This window comes from Neophocaena asiaeorientalis, unplaced genomic scaffold, assembly GCF_003031525.2.
Source record: "Neophocaena asiaeorientalis asiaeorientalis breed wild unplaced genomic scaffold, Neophocaena_asiaeorientalis_V1.1 scaffold89, whole genome shotgun sequence".
NCBI lineage: Eukaryota > Metazoa > Chordata > Mammalia > Artiodactyla > Phocoenidae > Neophocaena > Neophocaena asiaeorientalis.
In genome coordinates, this window is record NW_020172592.1 from 1,288,701 (window position 1) to 1,308,028 (window position 19,328).

A 19,328-nucleotide genomic window follows, 5' to 3' on the forward strand; every position below is an offset into this window, starting at 1 on the left:
GAGCACAGCAACAGGGGTGCAGAGGGCAAAGTGGAGAGATTCCCGCGCAGAGGATCAGTGCCAACCAGCACTCACCAGCCTGAGAGCCTGTCTGTTCACTTGCCAGGGCGGGTGGGAGGTCGGAGCTGAGGCTCAGACTTTGGAGTTCAGATCCCAGGGAGAGGACTGGGGTTGGCTGCGTGAAGACAGCCTGAAGAGGGCTAGTGTGCCACCTCTAGCCGGGACAGAGTCTGGGAAAAAGTCTGGACCTGTGTAAGAGTCAAGAGACCATTGTTTCAGGGTGCATGAGGAGAGGGGATTCCTCCCCTGTTTACCCACAGAAGGCAGAGCACCGCCTAAACAAGCTCCAGAGACTGGCGTGAGCCATGGCTATCAGCTCAGACACCACAGATGAGCATGAAGTGCTAACGCTACTGGTGCAGGCATCAAGAAGCCTGTGTGCAAGCACAGGTCACTATCCACACCTCCCCCCCACCCCGGGAGCCTCTGCAGCCTGCCACTGGCATGGTCCCATGATCCAGAGACAACTTACCCTGGAGAACACACGACGCACCTCAGGCTGTCACAGCATCAGGCCAGCCTCTGCCACTGCAGGCTCTCCCTAATTATAACTGCTGTAACCCTACCTCCCCCCTGGCATGAGTGAGCCAGAGCCCCTTAATCAGCCTCTGCTTTAACCTCATCCTCTCTGGGCGGGAACAGAAGCCTGAGGGCAACCTACATGCAGAGGTGGGGCCAAAACCAAAGCTGAACCCCAGGAGCTGTGCGAACAAAGAAGAGAAAGGGAAATGTCTCCCAGCAGCCACAGGAGCGGCGGATTAAATCTCCACAATCAACTTGATGTACCCTGTATCTGCGGAATACCTGAATAGACAATGAATCCTCCCAGAATTGAAGTGGTGGACTTTGGGAGCAACTGTAGACTTGGGGTTTGCTTTCTGCATCTAATTTGTGTTCTGTTTTATGTTTATCTTAGTTTAGTATTTAGGGATTATTATCATTGGTAGATTTGTTTATTGATTTGGCTGCTCTCATCATTTTCAAAAAATATATATATATTTTTTTTCCTTTATCTCTTTTTGTGAGTGTGTATGTGTATGCTTCTTTGTGTGATTTTGTCTGTATAGCTTTGCTTTTGCCATTTTTCCTAGGGTTCTGTCTGTCCGTTTTTTTCTCTTTTTTTTTTGTATATTTTTTTACCACTTGTTATCACTGGTGGATTGTTTTTTGGTTTCTTTGCTCTCTTCTTTCTTTCTTTTTATTATTTTTTTTTTACTTTTTATTTTTTAATAGTATACTTTTTATTTTAATAACTTTATTATATTTTACTTGTTTTCTTTTTTTCTTTCTTTCTTTTTTTTTTCTCTCTTTTTTTCTGAGCCAGGTTGCTGACAGGGTCTTGGTGCTCCAGCCAAGTGTCAGGCTTGAGTCTCTGAGGTAGGAGAGCCAAGTTCAGAACATTGGATCACCGGAGACCTCCCGGCCCCGTGTAATATCAATTGGCGAGAGCTCTCCCAGAGATCTCCGTCTCAACACTAAGACCTAGCTCCACCCAACGGCCAGCAAGCTCCAGTGCTGGACACCCCATGCCAAACAACTAGCAAGACAGGAACACAACCCCACCCATTAGCAGAGACGCTGCCTGAAATCATAATAAGGTCACAGACATCCCAAAACACACCACTGGATGCAGCCCTGCCCACCAGAAAGACAAGGTCCAGCCCCACCTCCCAGAACACAGGCACCAGTCCTCTCCACAAAGAAGCCTACACAACCCACTGAACCACCCTTACCCACTGGGGGCAGACACCAAAAACAACAGGAACTCTGAACCTGCAGCTTGTGAAAAGGAGACCCCAAACACAGTAAATTAAGCAAAATGGGAAGACAGAGAAATATGAAGCATATGAAGGAACAAGGTAAAAACCAACCATACCAAACAAATGAAGAGGAAATAGGCAGTCTACCTGAAAAAGAATTCAAAGTAATGATAGTAAACATGATTCAAAATCTTTAAAATAGAATGGAGCAAATACAAGAAACGTTTAACAAGGACCTAGAAGAACTGAAGAGCAAACAATGATGAACCACACAATAAATGAAATTAAAATTTTTCTAGAAGGAATCAATAGCAGAATAACTGATGCAGAAGAATGGATAAGTGACCTGGAAGATAAAATAGTGGAAATAATTACCACAGAGAAGAATAAAGAAAAAAGAATGAAAAGAATTGAGGGCAGTCTCAGAGACCTCAGGGACCACATTAAACACAGCAACATTTGAATTATAGGGATTCCAGAAGAAGAAGAGAAAAAAAAGGGTCTGAGAAAAGATGTGAAGAGATTATAGTTGAAAACTTCCCTAACATGGGAAAGGAAATAGTCAATCAAGTCCAGGAAGGGCAGAGAGTCCCATACAGGATAAATCCAAGGAGAAATACTGCAAGACACATATTAATCAAACTATCAAAAATTAAATACAAAGAAAAAATATTAAAAGCAGCAAGGGAAAAGCAACAAATAACATACAGGGGAATCCCCATAAGGTTAGCAGCTGATCTTTCACCAGAAACTCTGCAAGCCAGAAGGGAGTAGAAGGACATATTTAAAGTGATGAAAGGGAAAACCCTACAGCCAAGATTACTCTACCCAGCAAGGATCTCATTCAGATTCAACCAAGTAATTAAAACCTTTACAGACAAGCAAAACTTAAGGGAATTCAGCACCACCAAACCAGCTTTACAACAAATTCTAAAGGAGCTTCTCTAGGCAGGAAACACAAGAGAAGGAAAAGACCTACAAAAACAAATCCAAGACGATTAAGAAAATGGTAATAGGAACATACATATTGATAATTTCCTTACATGTAAATGGATTAAATGCTCCAGCCAAAAGACATAGACTGGCTGAATGGATAGAAAAACAAGACCCATATATATGCTGTCTACAAGAGACCCACTTCAGGCCTAGAGACACATAAACAGACTGAAAGTGAGGGGATGAAAAAAGATATTCCAGGCAAATGAAATCAAAAGAAAGCTGGATAGCAATTCTCATATCAGACAAAATAGACTTTAAAATAAAGATTATTACAAGAGACAAAGAAGGATACTACCCAGTGATCAATAGATCAATCCAAGAAGAAGATATAGCAATTGTAAATATTTATGCATCCAACATAGGAGCACCTCAGTACATAAGGCAAATGCTAACAGCCATAAAAGGGAAAATAGACAGTGACACAATCATAGTAGGGGAAACCTCACTTCTGCCAATGGACAAATCATCCAGAATGAAAATAAATAACGAAACACAAGCTTCAAATGATATATTAAACAAGTTGGACTTAATTGATATTTATAGGACTTTCCATCCAAAAACAACAGAATACACTTTCTTCTCAAGTGCTCATGGAACATTCTCCAGGGTAGATCATATCCTGGGTCACAAGTCAAGCTTTGGTCAATTTAAGAAAATTGAAATCGTCTCAAATATCTTTTCTGACCACAACACTATGAGACTAGATATCAATTAGAGGGAAAAAATCTGTAAAAAATACAAACACATGGAAGCTAAACAATACCCTACTAATTAACCAAGAGATCACTGAAGAAATCAAGGAGGAAATCAAAAAATACCTAGAAGCAAATGACAGTGAAAACACGATGACCTAAAACCTGTGGGATGCAGCAAAAGCAGTTCTAAGACAGAAGTTTAAACCAATACAATCCCACCTCAAGAAACAAGAAACATCTCAAATAAACAACCTAACCTTACACCTAAAGCAATTAGAGAAAGAAGAACAAAAGAGCCCCAAAGTTAGCAGAAGGAAAAAAATCATAAAGATCAGATCAGAAATAAGTGAAAAAGAAATGAAGGAAACAATAGCAAAGATCAGTAAAACTAAAAGCTGGTTCTTTGAGAAGATAAACAAACTTGATAAACCATTAGCCAGTCTCATCAAGAAAAAAAGGTAGAAGATTCAAATCAACAGAATTAGAAAGGAAAAAGGAGAGGTAAAAATTGACCCTGCAGAAATACAAAGAATTATGTGGAATCACTACAAGCAACTCTATGCCAATAAAATGGACAACCAGGAAGAAATGGACCAATTGTTAGAAAAGCACAACCTTCCGAGACTGAACCAGGAAGAGATAGAAAATATAAACACACCAATCACAAGCACTGAAATTGAAACTGTGATTAAAAATTTTCCAACAAACAAAACCCCAGGTCCAGATGGCTTCACAGGCAAATTCTATCAAACATTTAGAGAAGAGGTAACACTTACCCTTCTCAAACTCTTCCAAAATATAGCAGAGGGAGGAACACTCCCAAACTCATTCTACAAGACCACCATCACCTGATACCAAAACCAGACAAAGATGTCACAAAAAAAGAAAACTATAGACAAATATAACTGATGAACATAGATGCAAAATCCTCAACAAAATACTAGCAAAGAAAGTCCAACAGCACATTAAAAGGATCATACACCATGGTCATGTGGGGTTTATCCCAGGAATGCAAGGATTCTTCAATATACGCAAATCAATCAATGTGATACACCACATTAACAAACTGAAGGGTAAAACCATATGATAATCTTAATATATGCAGAAAAAGCTTATGACAAAATTCAACACCCATTTATGATAAAAACTACTTAGAAAGTAGGCATAGAGGGAACTTACCTCAACATAATAAAGGCCATGTACGACAAACCCACAGCCAACATCATTCTCAGTGGTGAAAAACTTAAACCTTTTCCACTAAGATCAGGAACAAGACAAGGTTGCCCATTCGCACTGATGTTATTCCACATAGTTTTGGAAGTTTTAGCCACAGCACAAAGAGAAGAAAAAGAGATAAAAGGAAGTCAAAATGGAAAAGAAGAAGTAAAGCTGTCACTGTTTGCAGATGACATGATACTATACATAGAGAATCTTAAAGATGCTATCAGAACACTACCAGAGCTAACAAATGAATTTGGTAGAGTAGCAGGATAGAAAATTAATGCACAGAAATCTCTTTCATTCTTATACACTAATGATGAAAAATCTGAAAGAGAAATTAAGGGAACAGTCCCATTTACCATTGCAACAAAAAGAATACCTAGGAATAAACCTATCTAAGGAGACAGAAAACATATATGCAGAAAACTGTAAGACACTGATGACAGAAATTAAAGATGATACAAACAGATGGAGAGATTGACCATGTTCTTGGATTGGAAGACTCTACATTGTGAAAATGACTATACTACCCAAAGCAATCTACAGATTCAATGCGATCCCTATCAAACTACCACTGGCATTTTTCACAGAACTAAAAAAAATTCCACAATTTTTGTATGGAAACACAAAAGACCCCGAATAGCCAAAGCAATCTTGAGAAAGCAAAACAGAGCTGGAGGAATCAGGCTCCCTGATTTCAGACTGAACTACAAAGCTACAGTAATCAAGACAGTATGGTACTGGCACAAAAACAGAAATATAGATCAGTGGAATAGGATGGAAAGCCCAGAGATAAATCCACACACCTGTGATCACCTTATCTTTGATAAAGGAGACAAGAATATACAACGGAGAAAAGCCAGCCTCTTCAATAAGTGGTGCTGGGAAAACTGGACAGCTACATGTAAAAGGATGAAATTAGAACACCATACACAAAAATAAACTCAAAATGGATAAAGACCTAAATGTAAGGCCAGACACTCTAAAACTCTTAGAGGAAAATATAGGCAGAACACTCTTTGGCATAAATCACAGCAAGATCTTTTTGACCTACCTCTTAGAGAAATGGAAATAAAAACAAAAATAAACAAATGGGACCTAATGAAACTTAAGAGCTTTTGCACAGCAAAGGAAACCATAAACAAGATGAAAAGACAACCTTCAGAATGGGAAAAAAGATTGGCAAATGAAGCAACTGACAAGTGATTAATGTGCAAAGTATATAAACAGCTCATGCAGCTCAATATCAAAAAAACAACCAAATCAAAAAATGGGCAGAAGATCTAAATTGACCTTTCTCGAAAGAAGATATACAGATTGCCAACAAACACATGAACGGATGCTCAACATCACTAATCATTAGAGAAATACAAATCAGAAGTACAATGAGGTATCACCTCACACCGGTCAGAATGGCCATCATCAAAAAAATCTACAGGCAGTAAATGCTGAAGTGGGTGTGGAGAAAAGGGAACCCTCTTGCACTGTTGGTGGGAATGTAAATTGATGCAGTCACTATGGAGAACGGTATGGAGTTTCCTTAAAAACCTAAAAATAGACCTACCATATGACTCAGCAATCCCATTGATGGGTATATACCCTGAGAAAACCATAATTCAAAATAGTCATGTACCACAATGTTCATTGCAGCCCTATTTACAATAGCCAGGACATGGAAGCAACCTAGGTGTCCATGGACACATGAATGGATAAAGAAGTTGTGACCCATATATACAGTGGAATGTTACTCAGCCATAAAAGGAAACGGAATTGAGTTATTTGTAGTGAGGTTGATGGACCTAGAGTGTGTCATACAGAGTGAAGTAAGTCAGAAAGAGAAAAACAAATACTGTATGCTAACTCATATATATGGAATCTAAAAAAAAAAAAAACCAGAAACTGCTTCTGATGAACCTAGGTGCAGGACAGGAATAAAGACACAGATGTAGAGAATGGACTTGAGGACACTGGGATGGGGAGGTGTAAACTGGGAAGAAGTGAAAGAGTAGCATAGGCATATATACACTACTAAATGTAAAATAGATAGCTAGTGGGAAGCAGCTGCCTAGCACAGGGAGATCAGCTCGGTGCTTTGTGACCGCCTAGAGAGGTTGGATAGGGAGGGTTGGCGGAGACGTAAGAGAGAGGCGATATGGGGATATGTGTATAAATATAGCTGATTCACTTTGTTGTACAGCAGAAACTAACACAACATTGTAAAGCAATTATACTCCAATATGAAGATGTTAAAAAATAAATAAATTTTAAAAATGCAAAAAAACAAAAAATAGGTGGGCAGAGGCCAGATCATTTGTGCAATGTTGTTGGTCTTAAATGCTTGTTCTTAGGTGTCAGAGTGTCTGAAATGGAATCCCAGCTGTCACTTGCTAGACATGAACCTAAAGCAAGTTCTTTAATCTTTCTGTGCCTTCATTTCCTCATTTGTGATATAGGAATAATAATATTATCTGCCCTCAGATATTTTTGGATTAAATGAATATCAAATATTGGAGTTTATTATCTATCATATTATTATTTGCATTATATTATTTTTGTGTTATGTATTACATTATAGCATTATCATATAATACTCTTATTTGTCATTTTGGTTTTGTTTATATTAAGAGGAAAAATAAATATGTTTTTTACTGTGGTGGCAATAATCTAACAGATGAAATAATTAATGATATTGTAGAGAGAAGGGGAAACTATAGGTACTTTGTCTTTGAATAGGTAAGAGAAGCAGCACAGGGAAATTAATTGCCCTTAGATCTTATTGGGGACTAGTAAGTGGATAGAGTTTATTATGGAATGATGAGGAAATTTTATTCTAATTGCTTCCATTTTATAAGTGAAATAAGAAGCAAAGTCATCACAAAGGGTAAAGGGTGAGTAGGGGTTAGTGGAGATTTGAAGAAAGAGAAGAGGGTAGAAATACCATACGAAAGGCTTGGAGAGTTAATCGACTAAGGAATATAGTATGATTGCTAGGCATCATGAAGAGCCTACCGAGGTTTTTAATCGTGAATTTAAAGGAAGACCAGGCGTGTGGGTTTTATATATGCTTAGGTGCAGGGACAGAGCAGTTGCAAATTGTGTTTAATCAGAGTTACAGTTTTACCAGGGGAGTATGTTGAAGGAAGAAAAGGACAAAGTGACTAAAAGTATGTTGTGGACTGAATATTTGTGTCCCCCAAGATTTATATGTTGAAGCCCTAACTCCCCATGTGACCAAATTTAGAGAAAGGGTCTGTGAGGGAATGATAAAGGTTGCATGATTTCATGAGGGTGGGACCTTAATGCAATAGGGTTGGTGTTCTTATAAGAAGTGGAAGAGACACCGTAGTTCTCCCTGTGCTTGTATACATGCACTCAGAGAATGGCCTTGAGTGAGGACTCCAGGGACAAAGGAGATGGATCTGCAAGCCAGGAAGAAAGCTCTCAACAGAAACCAAACCCTGCCAAACCTTAATCTCAATTTCCAGCCCCCAGAACTAAGAGAAATAAATTTATGTTGTTAAAGGCACCCAGCCTGTGGTATTTTATTTTGGGAGCCTAGCAGACCAACACACCAGGGGAGTATGTTGGAAGGAAAAAAGGACAAGTTGTCTAAAAATATATGCAAGGAAGTATATATAGTAATGGACTGTGAAGTCTAAGTCAGATGAGGAGGGAAGGGAACATGGTGTTGGGGATTGAATGATGTACATCAAAAGTTAAGTAAGGTCAGGACTTCCCTGGCAGTCCAGCGCTTAAGACTTCACCTTCCAATGCAGGAGGTGCGGGTTCAATCCCTGGTCAGGGAGCTAAGATCCCACATGCCTCATGGCCAGAAAACCAAAACAGAAGCAATCTTGTAACAAATTCAATAAAGACTTTAAAAATGGTCCACATCAAAAAAAAATTTTTTTTTAAAGTTAAGTAACGTCAAAGGATTGGAAGTCCCAGTGCTGCTGAAGCCTCAACTGGAAAATAGGAGAGTAGGAGAGTAGGATATTTGACATTGAGATTTTGGAGGAGATGTCGTTATTTATTGGTAATGGTAAGGTCTAGGAGTATGGCTGTAAATGGAAGACAGATTTATGGAAGGCAAGGAGTCAGAGAACTAAGAAATCATGATATTGAATAGATATTCTGTGTGGTTATTGAAATTGCTAAGAAATTAACTGAGTGATGGAGACAAAGGCAGAAATTCCAAAGGCAAAATATTCAAGGAATGGATATAGATATAAGTACATAGATTTGAGTGATATTTAAAAGCAAAATCAACAGGAATTGGTCATGAATTAAAATGAGATAGAAGAACAATAGGGCGAGGGAGCCATTAAGGATAACTCACTGGTCCCTGACTTGAGCTACTGGATGAATCATGGTATCATTGGTTAAGTTAGGGAAGGCTGTGAGAAGATCAGGAGTTTGATCTTGGATATTCTAAATTTGAAGTGACCTTGGGATATCCCAGCAAAGGTATCAAGGAAGTGGGCTGGTATTTTGGTACTCAGAGCAGGGTTCATCCTGGAAATAAAAATCTATGAAATATCTGATGATGGGTGGTAATTGAATTCCACGAGAGTTGTGCCATTGCCTACGAAGTAAGTATAGAAAGAGGAGAGGAGAAGCCTAAGACTGGGCTTTGAGTAACTTCAGTATTTAATGAACAGGTTGAGGAGTATGAGCCTTAAGGGAGACTGATTAGGAAGTTGAAAGAGAGATAAAGAAGCCAGGAGAGTATGAAGTCACAGAAGCCAAGGGAAGAGAATCTTTTAAAAAGGAAGGTGTAGCCAGTAGTGTTGAAAGCTAATGAGACCAAGTAGCCTGAGAGCATAAAAATCTCATTAGATTTAATGACATGGAGGCTATTGGTGACCTTAGTAAAAGCTTCATTAATGGACTAATGGAGGTGGAAGATAAGTTAGAGATAAGTGACTGAGGCAGAGGTGAGGAAAACGCAAAAAGAGAAAGCAGGTTAAACCATGTTTTCCAGAGTTTTAAAGGGGAAGAAAAGACATGTGGCAGTTAGAAGGGTCACTCAAAGCAAGGATGGATAGATATATATATATATATATGTATATATATATATATATATCTATATCCATATACATATATATGTATATATATAGTGTGGGTGTGTGTATTTGTATTGTCTTAGTTTACATATATATAATTTTATTTTCAAGATGGCAGGAACTTGAGCCTATTTAAATCTTGATGAAATGTATATAATTGGGAATTTTAATACGAATTTAATATGTTAGTGAGGAAAACATAAATGATAGTGGAAAAGTAGGAGGGGATGGTATCCTAACCACAGGTGATAGATTCTAGGAGGACTAACAACTCCTCTAGTCCAACAGGAGGGAAAGAGAGCTGGACTACCCCAGGACTCAGTCATCTTAATTGTGTTCTATCTTCTCTCTTTCTGGGTGATCTAATCCTTTTTTACAAGAAAGTGTTGTGGAGGATTGGTGCAGTGGGCTTCATGGTCTCAAAGCAGCCATGAGAAAGGAGAACACAAGCTCCATCTTCTGCTGCAGGCAGGTTGGTGAGATGTGAGAGAGGAAATAACTACCACCTGAGCATATTATGGGAGAAGCAGCCTTGCCAGGTTTCAACTAAGGAAAGGCAGGGGCCCCTCAGAAGAGACTTGGAAAATGTAGGGGAGTTTGCCATTCCTGAGAACACATTGGAATGTTTGGGTGGATCATGATAACTAAGAAAATATTTGTTATTGGCAAGAAGATAATTTTCGATCTAAAATCAAGTAGTTGAGCAAAGTGGTAGAGGTGACTGAAGACAACTGTAAAGTGAAAGGCAGACCTTTTGTTCAAGGAATTTGGCCATAAGAGAAAAGAAGAAGATGGAATTAAATTCTATTTGGCTTTTTGTCTTCTATAATCTAGCTAGTTACCTGTGCTATTTCACTTCCATTTTTTTTCCTTAACATGAACTCTATTCAGGTTCATTTTCTGTACATAATACTTTCTAAAACTCTTTTTCTCTGAGCCATGTTTATGCTTTTCCCCCTGCCCAGAGTACCATTTAATTCCTTTTTCACCTTTATGAACACAGCTCTTCTTGTAAGACCCTTTAAAATTTACCTCTCAACTTTCTTTGTTTTATAGTATTTTTTCACTCTGAAATAATTGACGTTCGTTGTAAAACCATTTGGAAAATACTTGAAATTATAAATTAAATACAATCCACATAATACTATCACTCAGATATATCATGCTGTATGTATTATTTTCAACACCAGTACTTGTAAATTGCTAAGTCTTTACTGTTCCACTAAATATTTATAACAAAATTTTAATGGCTCTCTAATATTCTGTGGTATAGATGTACCATATTTCATTTAACCATTCTCCTAATATTAACCAACTTAGATCATTCCCATTTTTCCTATTGTAAATAAAACATTATCTTTTACATAAATACTTGTCTATACAATAACACCTTTAGAGCAAAAATCTTTTAAGTAGATTACTAGTTCAAAGGGTAAATGTTTTATAGAGGCTCTAAATGTATAGAGGTAGATTATTTTCCAGAAAGACTATAATAAGTTATCCTCCTGCAGACATCATTTATCAGTATATAGGCACCCCTCCATTGTCAGCATGGAATATTTTTAAAAGTTTTATTGTCCTAAGTGGAAAAATGGCTTCCCATTGGGATTTTCATCTGCTTGTATTTGATTACTAATTAAGGTGAATATTTTTTCTTATAGTTATTGATTACTGGATGTTTTCTTCTTTGTATTGTCTAGTCATGCCCTTTAATACACAAATCGTAGTATTTTTAATTGAATTATAAAAGATCATTAGTATTGTTAATCTAATTGTAAAATTTTGTTACATGCTAATTATCTTGCTTTGTGTTATATTGGTTGTTATTTTCACCCTAACTACTGTTTTTGCAGTAAAACATTTCGCACATATCTAATCTTTACAGAATTCTCCATTCTCAGAAGTCATGTAGCACTCTAGAGTTTCACTCCACAATCTTAAAATTGCACTCTCTACTGTTGTTCATTAATAGTTTCTTTTATATTAATCTTTTATAGCCACAGAGATAGTAACTTGCTTGAGAACAAGCATAGGGAGTATGTTTATCATTATTCCTAGATTTGTAATTGGTATTGTGTGATTGACTTCTAATTTGCTTCTGGGATTATCATTATGTATATGCCCATCAAAATATATAGCAAATTAACTCATTGTGTGTTAATTACCATTATGTTCTAGAAAAATTTATGTATATTTATAGCCGTTGGGAATAGGTTATTTTTCTTGAGACTATCTTTATGCTTGTGGTAAGATCTGGGAAAAAATATCCCTGGGGTATATTAAAATTATTTCAAAAGTTTTAGGATTGTATATTAAAGAAACATTCTGTCGTGAGCCATGTTACTTGTATCATAGTTAAGTGAAAGGTGGTGTGAGCCATCTGATAAATGATTTCTTTTTTCACGTCAAGCAGCCCAGCTTTTCTGAGCATGCTGGCTTTGCAAGGATTTATAGTTCCCTGCCTTCATGCTGGAGTTACTTCAGCTTTCCGTGATGCATTCCAACTAATCTGGAGGTTAAGGCATTCCTTGATCATGGATAGATCTGATTGCTACTCAGCCCTGGAATTTTTATAAAATTCCAGAACGTGGGCTAGAAATTGACTTAGGGAATCCAATAAAGTTGCAAGTCTTGGCAGTCATCCAAGCTAAATTTATAGACTGGAAGAAATATGGGCTTTCCATTGTTCTCTTTTTCACCTTTCTGGGTTTCTTTTGTGTGTATGTGAGTGTGTGAGTGTAAATTTATCATTTTGCTGACGTTGGAGTAGAAATAATCATTGAGGAAATCCAGCTAAAGAATTTTCACTTTGGATCCTCCGTGGTCTTTCCGAACTTTGACCCAAACCTGCACCAAAAATGAATTTGTTCTCCCTCTCTAGGATGCTGGTGTCATAAAATAAGAAGTTGTTCTTGAAAATGAATCATGCTAGTATAACAGCTGATGTACACATTTGCCAGCTAGGTACAACTCCCAAATCCCCGTTCTTCCCCTGGCTCTGTGGGAGCCTTCTTTTTGAGACATGATCTGAGAAAATGTGATCATATGTATTGTTTCTGTTCATTCTGTGAAATGGTAATGGGGGCAAGAAAACAAGCTCTGAAGTCTCTTACAGATTTCAGTCTTTTTGTGTGTGCCTGATGCTCTGTAGTACATGGCGATCCAAGCAAGCCTCTCCTATCTGATCAATGAAAATCTGTCTTGTTCTTACAGAATGGATTTGCTGTTGTGAGGCCCCCAGGCCATCACGCTGAAGAATCCACAGCCATGTAAGTACCAGGGACTGTTGCCCATCTCCAAGCGCCACGGTTCCTGGCGGTCACCTGCCCCGTGCATGTTTCTGAAGCCTCTAATTGTTAGCAGATGGACTGAGAAATCTTGCGAGGTACTCCCAGAAGCAGATTTATGGCTTCAGAGATCATATAGCATTTTAAAAAATGCTCTGAACATTATTTATAATGGTTTTCCTGGCTGATTTGCTTTCTTATTTCTCTGTTCTTCTCTATTCCGCAGGGGGTTCTGCTTTTTTAATTCAGTTGCAATTACCGCCAAATACTTGAGAGACCAACTAAATATAAGCAAGATATTGATTGTAGATCTGGTATGTATTCCTGGCCAGAGCTGCATTTTCAGTGACTCTAGATAAAAGGGAGTGTATTTGTATTTCTCTGTTAGGTTGCCTTGCTTTTCGCACTTGCAAACAACTGAAGGGTGTGTTTCCTTTGAATGTGGAAACTCATTAAATTCAGGATTGCAGTTCTGAAACCATAAACATTCGCGTTTCACTTTCATGGTGTTAACTGCAATTTAATGAGAAGAAGGCGCAGATCAGGGCAACTTTTATGATGCTAAATGAATTGATACTTCCACAGTTAAAATAACCCAACAGAACCTGAATTTACTTTTCCCTGCAGAATATAGACTTTAAATAGTCAGATGTGCTGGAAAGAATGCTGTTGCTTTGGTAACCAATTGGCCACTTCCCCTGGTTAGCAATCATATTGCTTGTTGTGCAACAGTGGTATTATTAAAGCAAGTCAGCATGTCATTTTTTCTGAAAAGATCTCAGATCATGTATGCCAGTTTGGGATGACTCCCGGCAGGAACCCTGAGTGATTAAAAGTCAGAGGCATTAGATTAGTCTTGCATTTTAACATGATGCATTCTTACACAATGGAGTTATAATTAGTTTAACAAATGGTTTGTTTAAATGCAGATGACACTTGGCAGGTTGTCTATAGTATATTTGTGAATAATGAGCTGGAGATCTGCCCCATACAAAAGGACCAACCCAGGAAAGGGCGAAAGAGAGCTGACTGGTGATTTATGAGCCCCGTTTTCGGTTTGCCTCCAGTTCACGAGGAGGTGTAATAGGTTGTCTGACAAAGCATAGACAGGAAATGAACCCTGGCATCCAAAGCTAACCTGCTACATCTGCACTTAATTAATTTTTGCAGGTGATAAAAGATTTAAAGGCAAAATATGTTAAAAGTTTTTTTTGAAGTGCAAGCCTTAATAGTCTAAATCTTGTTCATATCTGCACTCATAATTAAATCTTATTGGGAAGTCGTGGCCTCCCTGTCCCGCCCTCCGATTCAGTTAAGCAGGCACACCGAAGGGTTGAGAGAGCACAAACCAAGCCATGTGAAGAAATACTTAGTCAAGTTAAAATGAAGATAAAAGGAATGAAAGACTGATAACCATTTGTACTGTTTGGTAGGAATGGTTATTTTCCACATCCTGTAGTGTAGCCTTTCTGCAAGTTCTTTGGTGCTGAGAGTATTGAAACCCAACTTCCCATGTATTTTCCAAACATGCTTATGTTTCAGTATAGGTCATAGTTCAACATTAAAGAAATGTGTTGAAGGCCTAGATATACTACAGCAGCAAGGTCTTAAAATTTTACAAAAAGGAGGACATCAGTACCTATTTTCCCATGTATATACAAAATGACGTTTTAAATAATTAATAATCATTGGCTTGCATGATTTATAAGATGGTAAATTTAAAAAATATTTAATATGTTTCTAGAACTCTTAAGTTTTGCTCGAAAGATAAGCAAAAAACTTGAAGAAAGGTAGCAGACGAAGACCAAGGATTGTGGGAAAATTTTTCTATGCTTTCTAAATTTGTCACAATTATTCAGGAAGGAGATTGTTAAACTGTCACCCTATCCTTAAGAATTTTTTAGTATTACTTTCTGAGGAATCTCCTCTACTATGAAGATAATAACTGTTAAGAGGCTCTTTAAAAGCACATTTGTGACATCCAAACTCTAAAGCAATGAATTGTACAAGAGACTTGAAGGCTAAAATGCCTGGCTTGTGATAGATGAATATTTTGTACCTCAGAGGATTTGTGTGTAAGGTTTTGTTTTTGTACATGAATATAAGAATAAAAGATTGTTGGATGTAATTTGATATGATTTATAAATTAAGTTGCTTGGTAGCTATTAGGAGTGTCCTGTAAGCTTACTGGCCTTTGATTATGAATTTGCTCCATTATCCCACGTAAAGGATACTGATTTCCCAACAGGCTATAGTAAAAGAGAAATTTTTGTTTTATATTCTCTAAACATATGAAGTTCTGTCCAAAGGGTTGCCTCTGAGATCACCACCAGCCCGCATATTCTTACTTTCAAGTCTTCCAAATTCTGCAGCTGCAGGGATACTTTGAGGAAATTCCCCTGTTTCTTCCAGCTGCCGAGAAGGAAGTTTTAAAGTGCCACGTGGCGCTGAGACATCCGTTCTCCCTGGCTGACAGGTCTGTTCTGCAAGTTAACAGAAGAAAAGTGAAGGTTCTTCAGTGGCAGAAGAACTTCATTCCTGCATATACAAAGTCACTAACTTTAGCTAAATGGTATGAACCAGCTCCATCAATTCCTAGGCCAACAGAAGGCAGAGCTACTCCATTGTTTGAGCAGCTAGATTCCACATTTTTTAGATGCCTAGTAACAGAGAGCTCTAATTCACCCCCTATTTGAAGCCACAGCCAAATATCAGAGGCGTTGAGTATTTTAGGCAGGAATGATTCTAGTTGATCTGTGGAGCTTATTCATTCCAGTTCTCCTTCTGGGGAAGATTCCAAAGATACGCAGATTGGTGAGGAAAGAGAGCAGGTGCACTTGCTTTTCAGCTTGCAAGAGACTGGCCGTTGTGTTCAGGGCGTGAACCTGTCCTAGAAGTAGGATTTGCCTGAATGACTCAGGTAGCTTTTATGTAATGTGACCTTCAGTTGAAAATAATATATTTTAGGCTATTTTCATTAAAGAAAAAAAAAAAGACACTTCAAATGTCCATAGATTTTAGGCAATTCCATTTTTGGTCAAGCACCAAACTTGACCAAAGGATTGTCGCAAGTGCCCGTACTAAATAATTATAAGTGATAACATTAGTTGATAGAATATATAATTTATTCAGAGCTATTTTAACATTGTAGTGAAAACATGTTGGCTCTAAATCCTTGTATAGAATAAATTTTCACAGTATGTCGTTAACCAGCAAAATAGCGAAATTATTTTTCAGTATTTCCCAGCAAATCTTAGATACAAGATCTATTTTGAGGCTGTTCATGATTTGGTTCATTTCCTTACTATAGTAAGTCCTCATAATCACCAATAATTGTCTTATATTGATCTAGTATATATTTGTTGCTGTGGAGAAAAAATCCTCAGATGATATCTGACCAGTAAGTAGTTTGTATTTATATTTTCAGAGAAACTGGAAAAATACTCTCAAGATTATAAGTTGTTGCCCAAAACAAAAGGCACATTTGGACTTACCTTTATCTCTAAATGCTTTGTGAATATAAATATGGAATCAAGAATTATCCGAGTATTTTTAGAATGGGTTTGTGAATTTTAATGAATAATGTCTGTTGAAACCTTATTGTGCTGTGGGCAAGAGTATATTTCTTATTCTGAAATTTGTGCAACAATAAGCACCCAACACATTTTTGAAGAACATATTATTTTATATCTAAGACAAATGATCTTTTATTTGACCTTCTTAGATAAACCTTTACAACATCAAGGCAATATTTTTCTGGTTTGCAAACTGTGGATGTATCTAGGCCCAGCAAAAAATTTTTCTTACAACGCTGACTAAAAATTCTATCCTGTAGTAGCAATGCAAACATTCTATCACTGTTATTTTTCAAAGTATTTTGTTTGTCCATCCTCTAGGTATCCAGTAGCAAATTCAAGACATTGTGGGTTAAATTGTATCATTTTTGTTCTCATAAAGGACAAGTTTTGCTATTTCCTCCTTCCTTTCCTTTAAACGTTCAGAAATCCAGGAATTAATATATATATTTTTCAGTAAGCTGTTTTTTTTCCTGATGTGTGTGTATGCCTTTAGTCAGTACAAGTTTCTGGAAAGATGCCTTTCTTTCCAAATATTTTATGATTCCTTAATTGATTTTGGACATGTGTACTATGTAAAAGGGGGGAAGATTAGTGTATGTCTACACTGTGGATAGCAAGCTCACTACTTTTAGAACCCACCAAAAGGAGGTTTTGGTGGTGTCTAGTGAGGGAGTTCTGGGCTGGAGGTTGAAGTGGAGACAAGTTATATAAACCTCAATAAGGAGCAATAATGACCACCAGTCTCACTTCATAGGTTTGCTAAGAAGATCAAAGAGATAATGAATGTAAGTGTAAGTTAACAGCATAATGGTTATGAGTTTGGCCTTTGGAGTGAGAAGTGGATTCAAGACGCTGTCTTGAAAAATAACTGAAGCTCTCCAAGTCTCAGTCTATTTACCTTTTAAATCAGCAATAATATCATATACCTCATATAAGTGTTAAATAATCTATGTAAGATATTTAATATTGTACCTGACTCAAAAATTGTAGGAATCATTGTTGAAAATAGTGTGATTCTTACTCATATAAAATACAGTGTAAGTAAGTAGTTACAAGTGACCAATACTTTTTTATAACAGAACCTGAAACTATAAATGTTACACATGTAGCAGTAATATTATATTAAATACAAATATATAGGTTATTCACTTTTATGAGTCATTTATCTTGTTCAGAAGCTATTAGGAACCATATTAACTGAGACTCTTGACACTTGGGGTCTTTTAGTAAGGATTTTTTAAAAATGCTATTGGTTTTATTTTTCCTATATCTTTTATCAATTCCAGCATGTTTATATCATAAAACAATTAGAAAAAAAGAACTATTAAGTCTTGAATCATTATCAAATACAAATGTCCTAAGAATTTTTTTTCTTTCATTTTAATGAAACAGGCCCCTTTATTTTCCTGTAGGAAGGGGGAGTGGTGTGGAGAAAGAAAAAATAGGAAGAAGGAGGCTGGGAAGAGAGCCATAATATAATATTAAAATTAGGCAGATTGGACAAGATTGCATAAAAGCCCATGCCATCTTTCTGCTTTGGCCCAAATGATTTAATAGCTAATGAGCTCACGCTCCTGTGTCTTTGACTCTTGCCTTCACGATTTTACCAAAATAAAGTATAAAGTCCTTTTTGCATCTGGCATCTCTTTTGAAGTCATTCTAACTGCTGAGGGACTGCTAACTGAATTGAACGCTTCAAGAAAGCCAATTTACTCAGCTGGTTGCAAAGCCTTTGACCTTAATGGTGGGACTTGGCAAATCAATGCATACACGTATGTTTAGTGTTCTGTCAAGAATTGCGAAAATGCTCTGTAAGCCATAGATCCTTCTGCAAAATACTAGTTTGTAGTTTAAACATTAGTCTTTCTTCAGAGGCCAATGAGGCTAGTTAATTAAGCCTAAGGGGTTATGAACTGTTGGCAGTTAATAAGTCATAAAATTCCTCCATAAAACAGGATGCGAGATTCCATCACTGAAGCAAAGAGTACAAAGGGCCGGTGTATAAATATCTAATTGTACCAAAGGACTGGGCTTTCTCAATGACTGCTCATCTGGAGTCTCCAGGGCATGTTTGCTGTGGTTTCCTGATTTTTAGAAGCCAGTTTAAAAAATGAGTGCATTAAAGGGTAATTTGCCTGAAAGTTCAGGAAGTAAAGGGGGTGGTGTGGAAGCAAGCTGAACAGGAGAAAGAAAGAGGGACATACAAGACAGCGAATGAGAAGGAGGGTGGGGTAGAAAGACAGGGAACTAGAAATTAGAAAAGTTGTCTCCACACAGAGTGAGACACGACTGTATTTGTCATCTGGTTTTTTTTTTTTTCCCCCTGTAGGATGTTCACCATGGAAATGGTACACAGCAGGCCTTTTATGCTGACCCCAGCGTCCTGTATATTTCACTCCATCGCTATGATGAAGGGAACTTTTTCCCTGGCAGTGGAGCCCCAAATGAGGTTCGGTTTATTTCTTTAGAGCCCCACTTTTATTTGTATCTTTCAGGTAATTGCATTGCATGATTACCCCTAATTTTCTTGTCCTTTGCTGGTGTTTTAAATTACACGAGATTACTGAATTGTCCCACGGGACCAAGAACCAGTGCAGAACAAGTGCATAACCCAGAGCACTGGTTGTCAAGCAAAGTTGGGCTGATTTGACATGTTGTTTGA

The 19,328-nt window shown here is 37.5% G+C and overlaps 1 protein-coding gene across 1 annotated transcript in view; it reads left to right on the top strand.

Annotated features, from left to right (window-relative positions):
• Window positions 1-19,328, top strand: part of HDAC9 (histone deacetylase 9) — a 792,206-nt gene that overhangs the window by 579,673 nt on the left and 193,205 nt on the right. Inside the window, exons 18-20 of the mRNA XM_024738435.1 lie at window positions 13,015-13,070; window positions 13,315-13,402; window positions 18,996-19,115. Coding sequence (XP_024594203.1) covers window positions 13,015-13,070; window positions 13,315-13,402; window positions 18,996-19,115 — 264 coding nt within the window. The remainder of the gene's footprint in view (window positions 1-13,014; window positions 13,071-13,314; window positions 13,403-18,995; window positions 19,116-19,328) is intronic.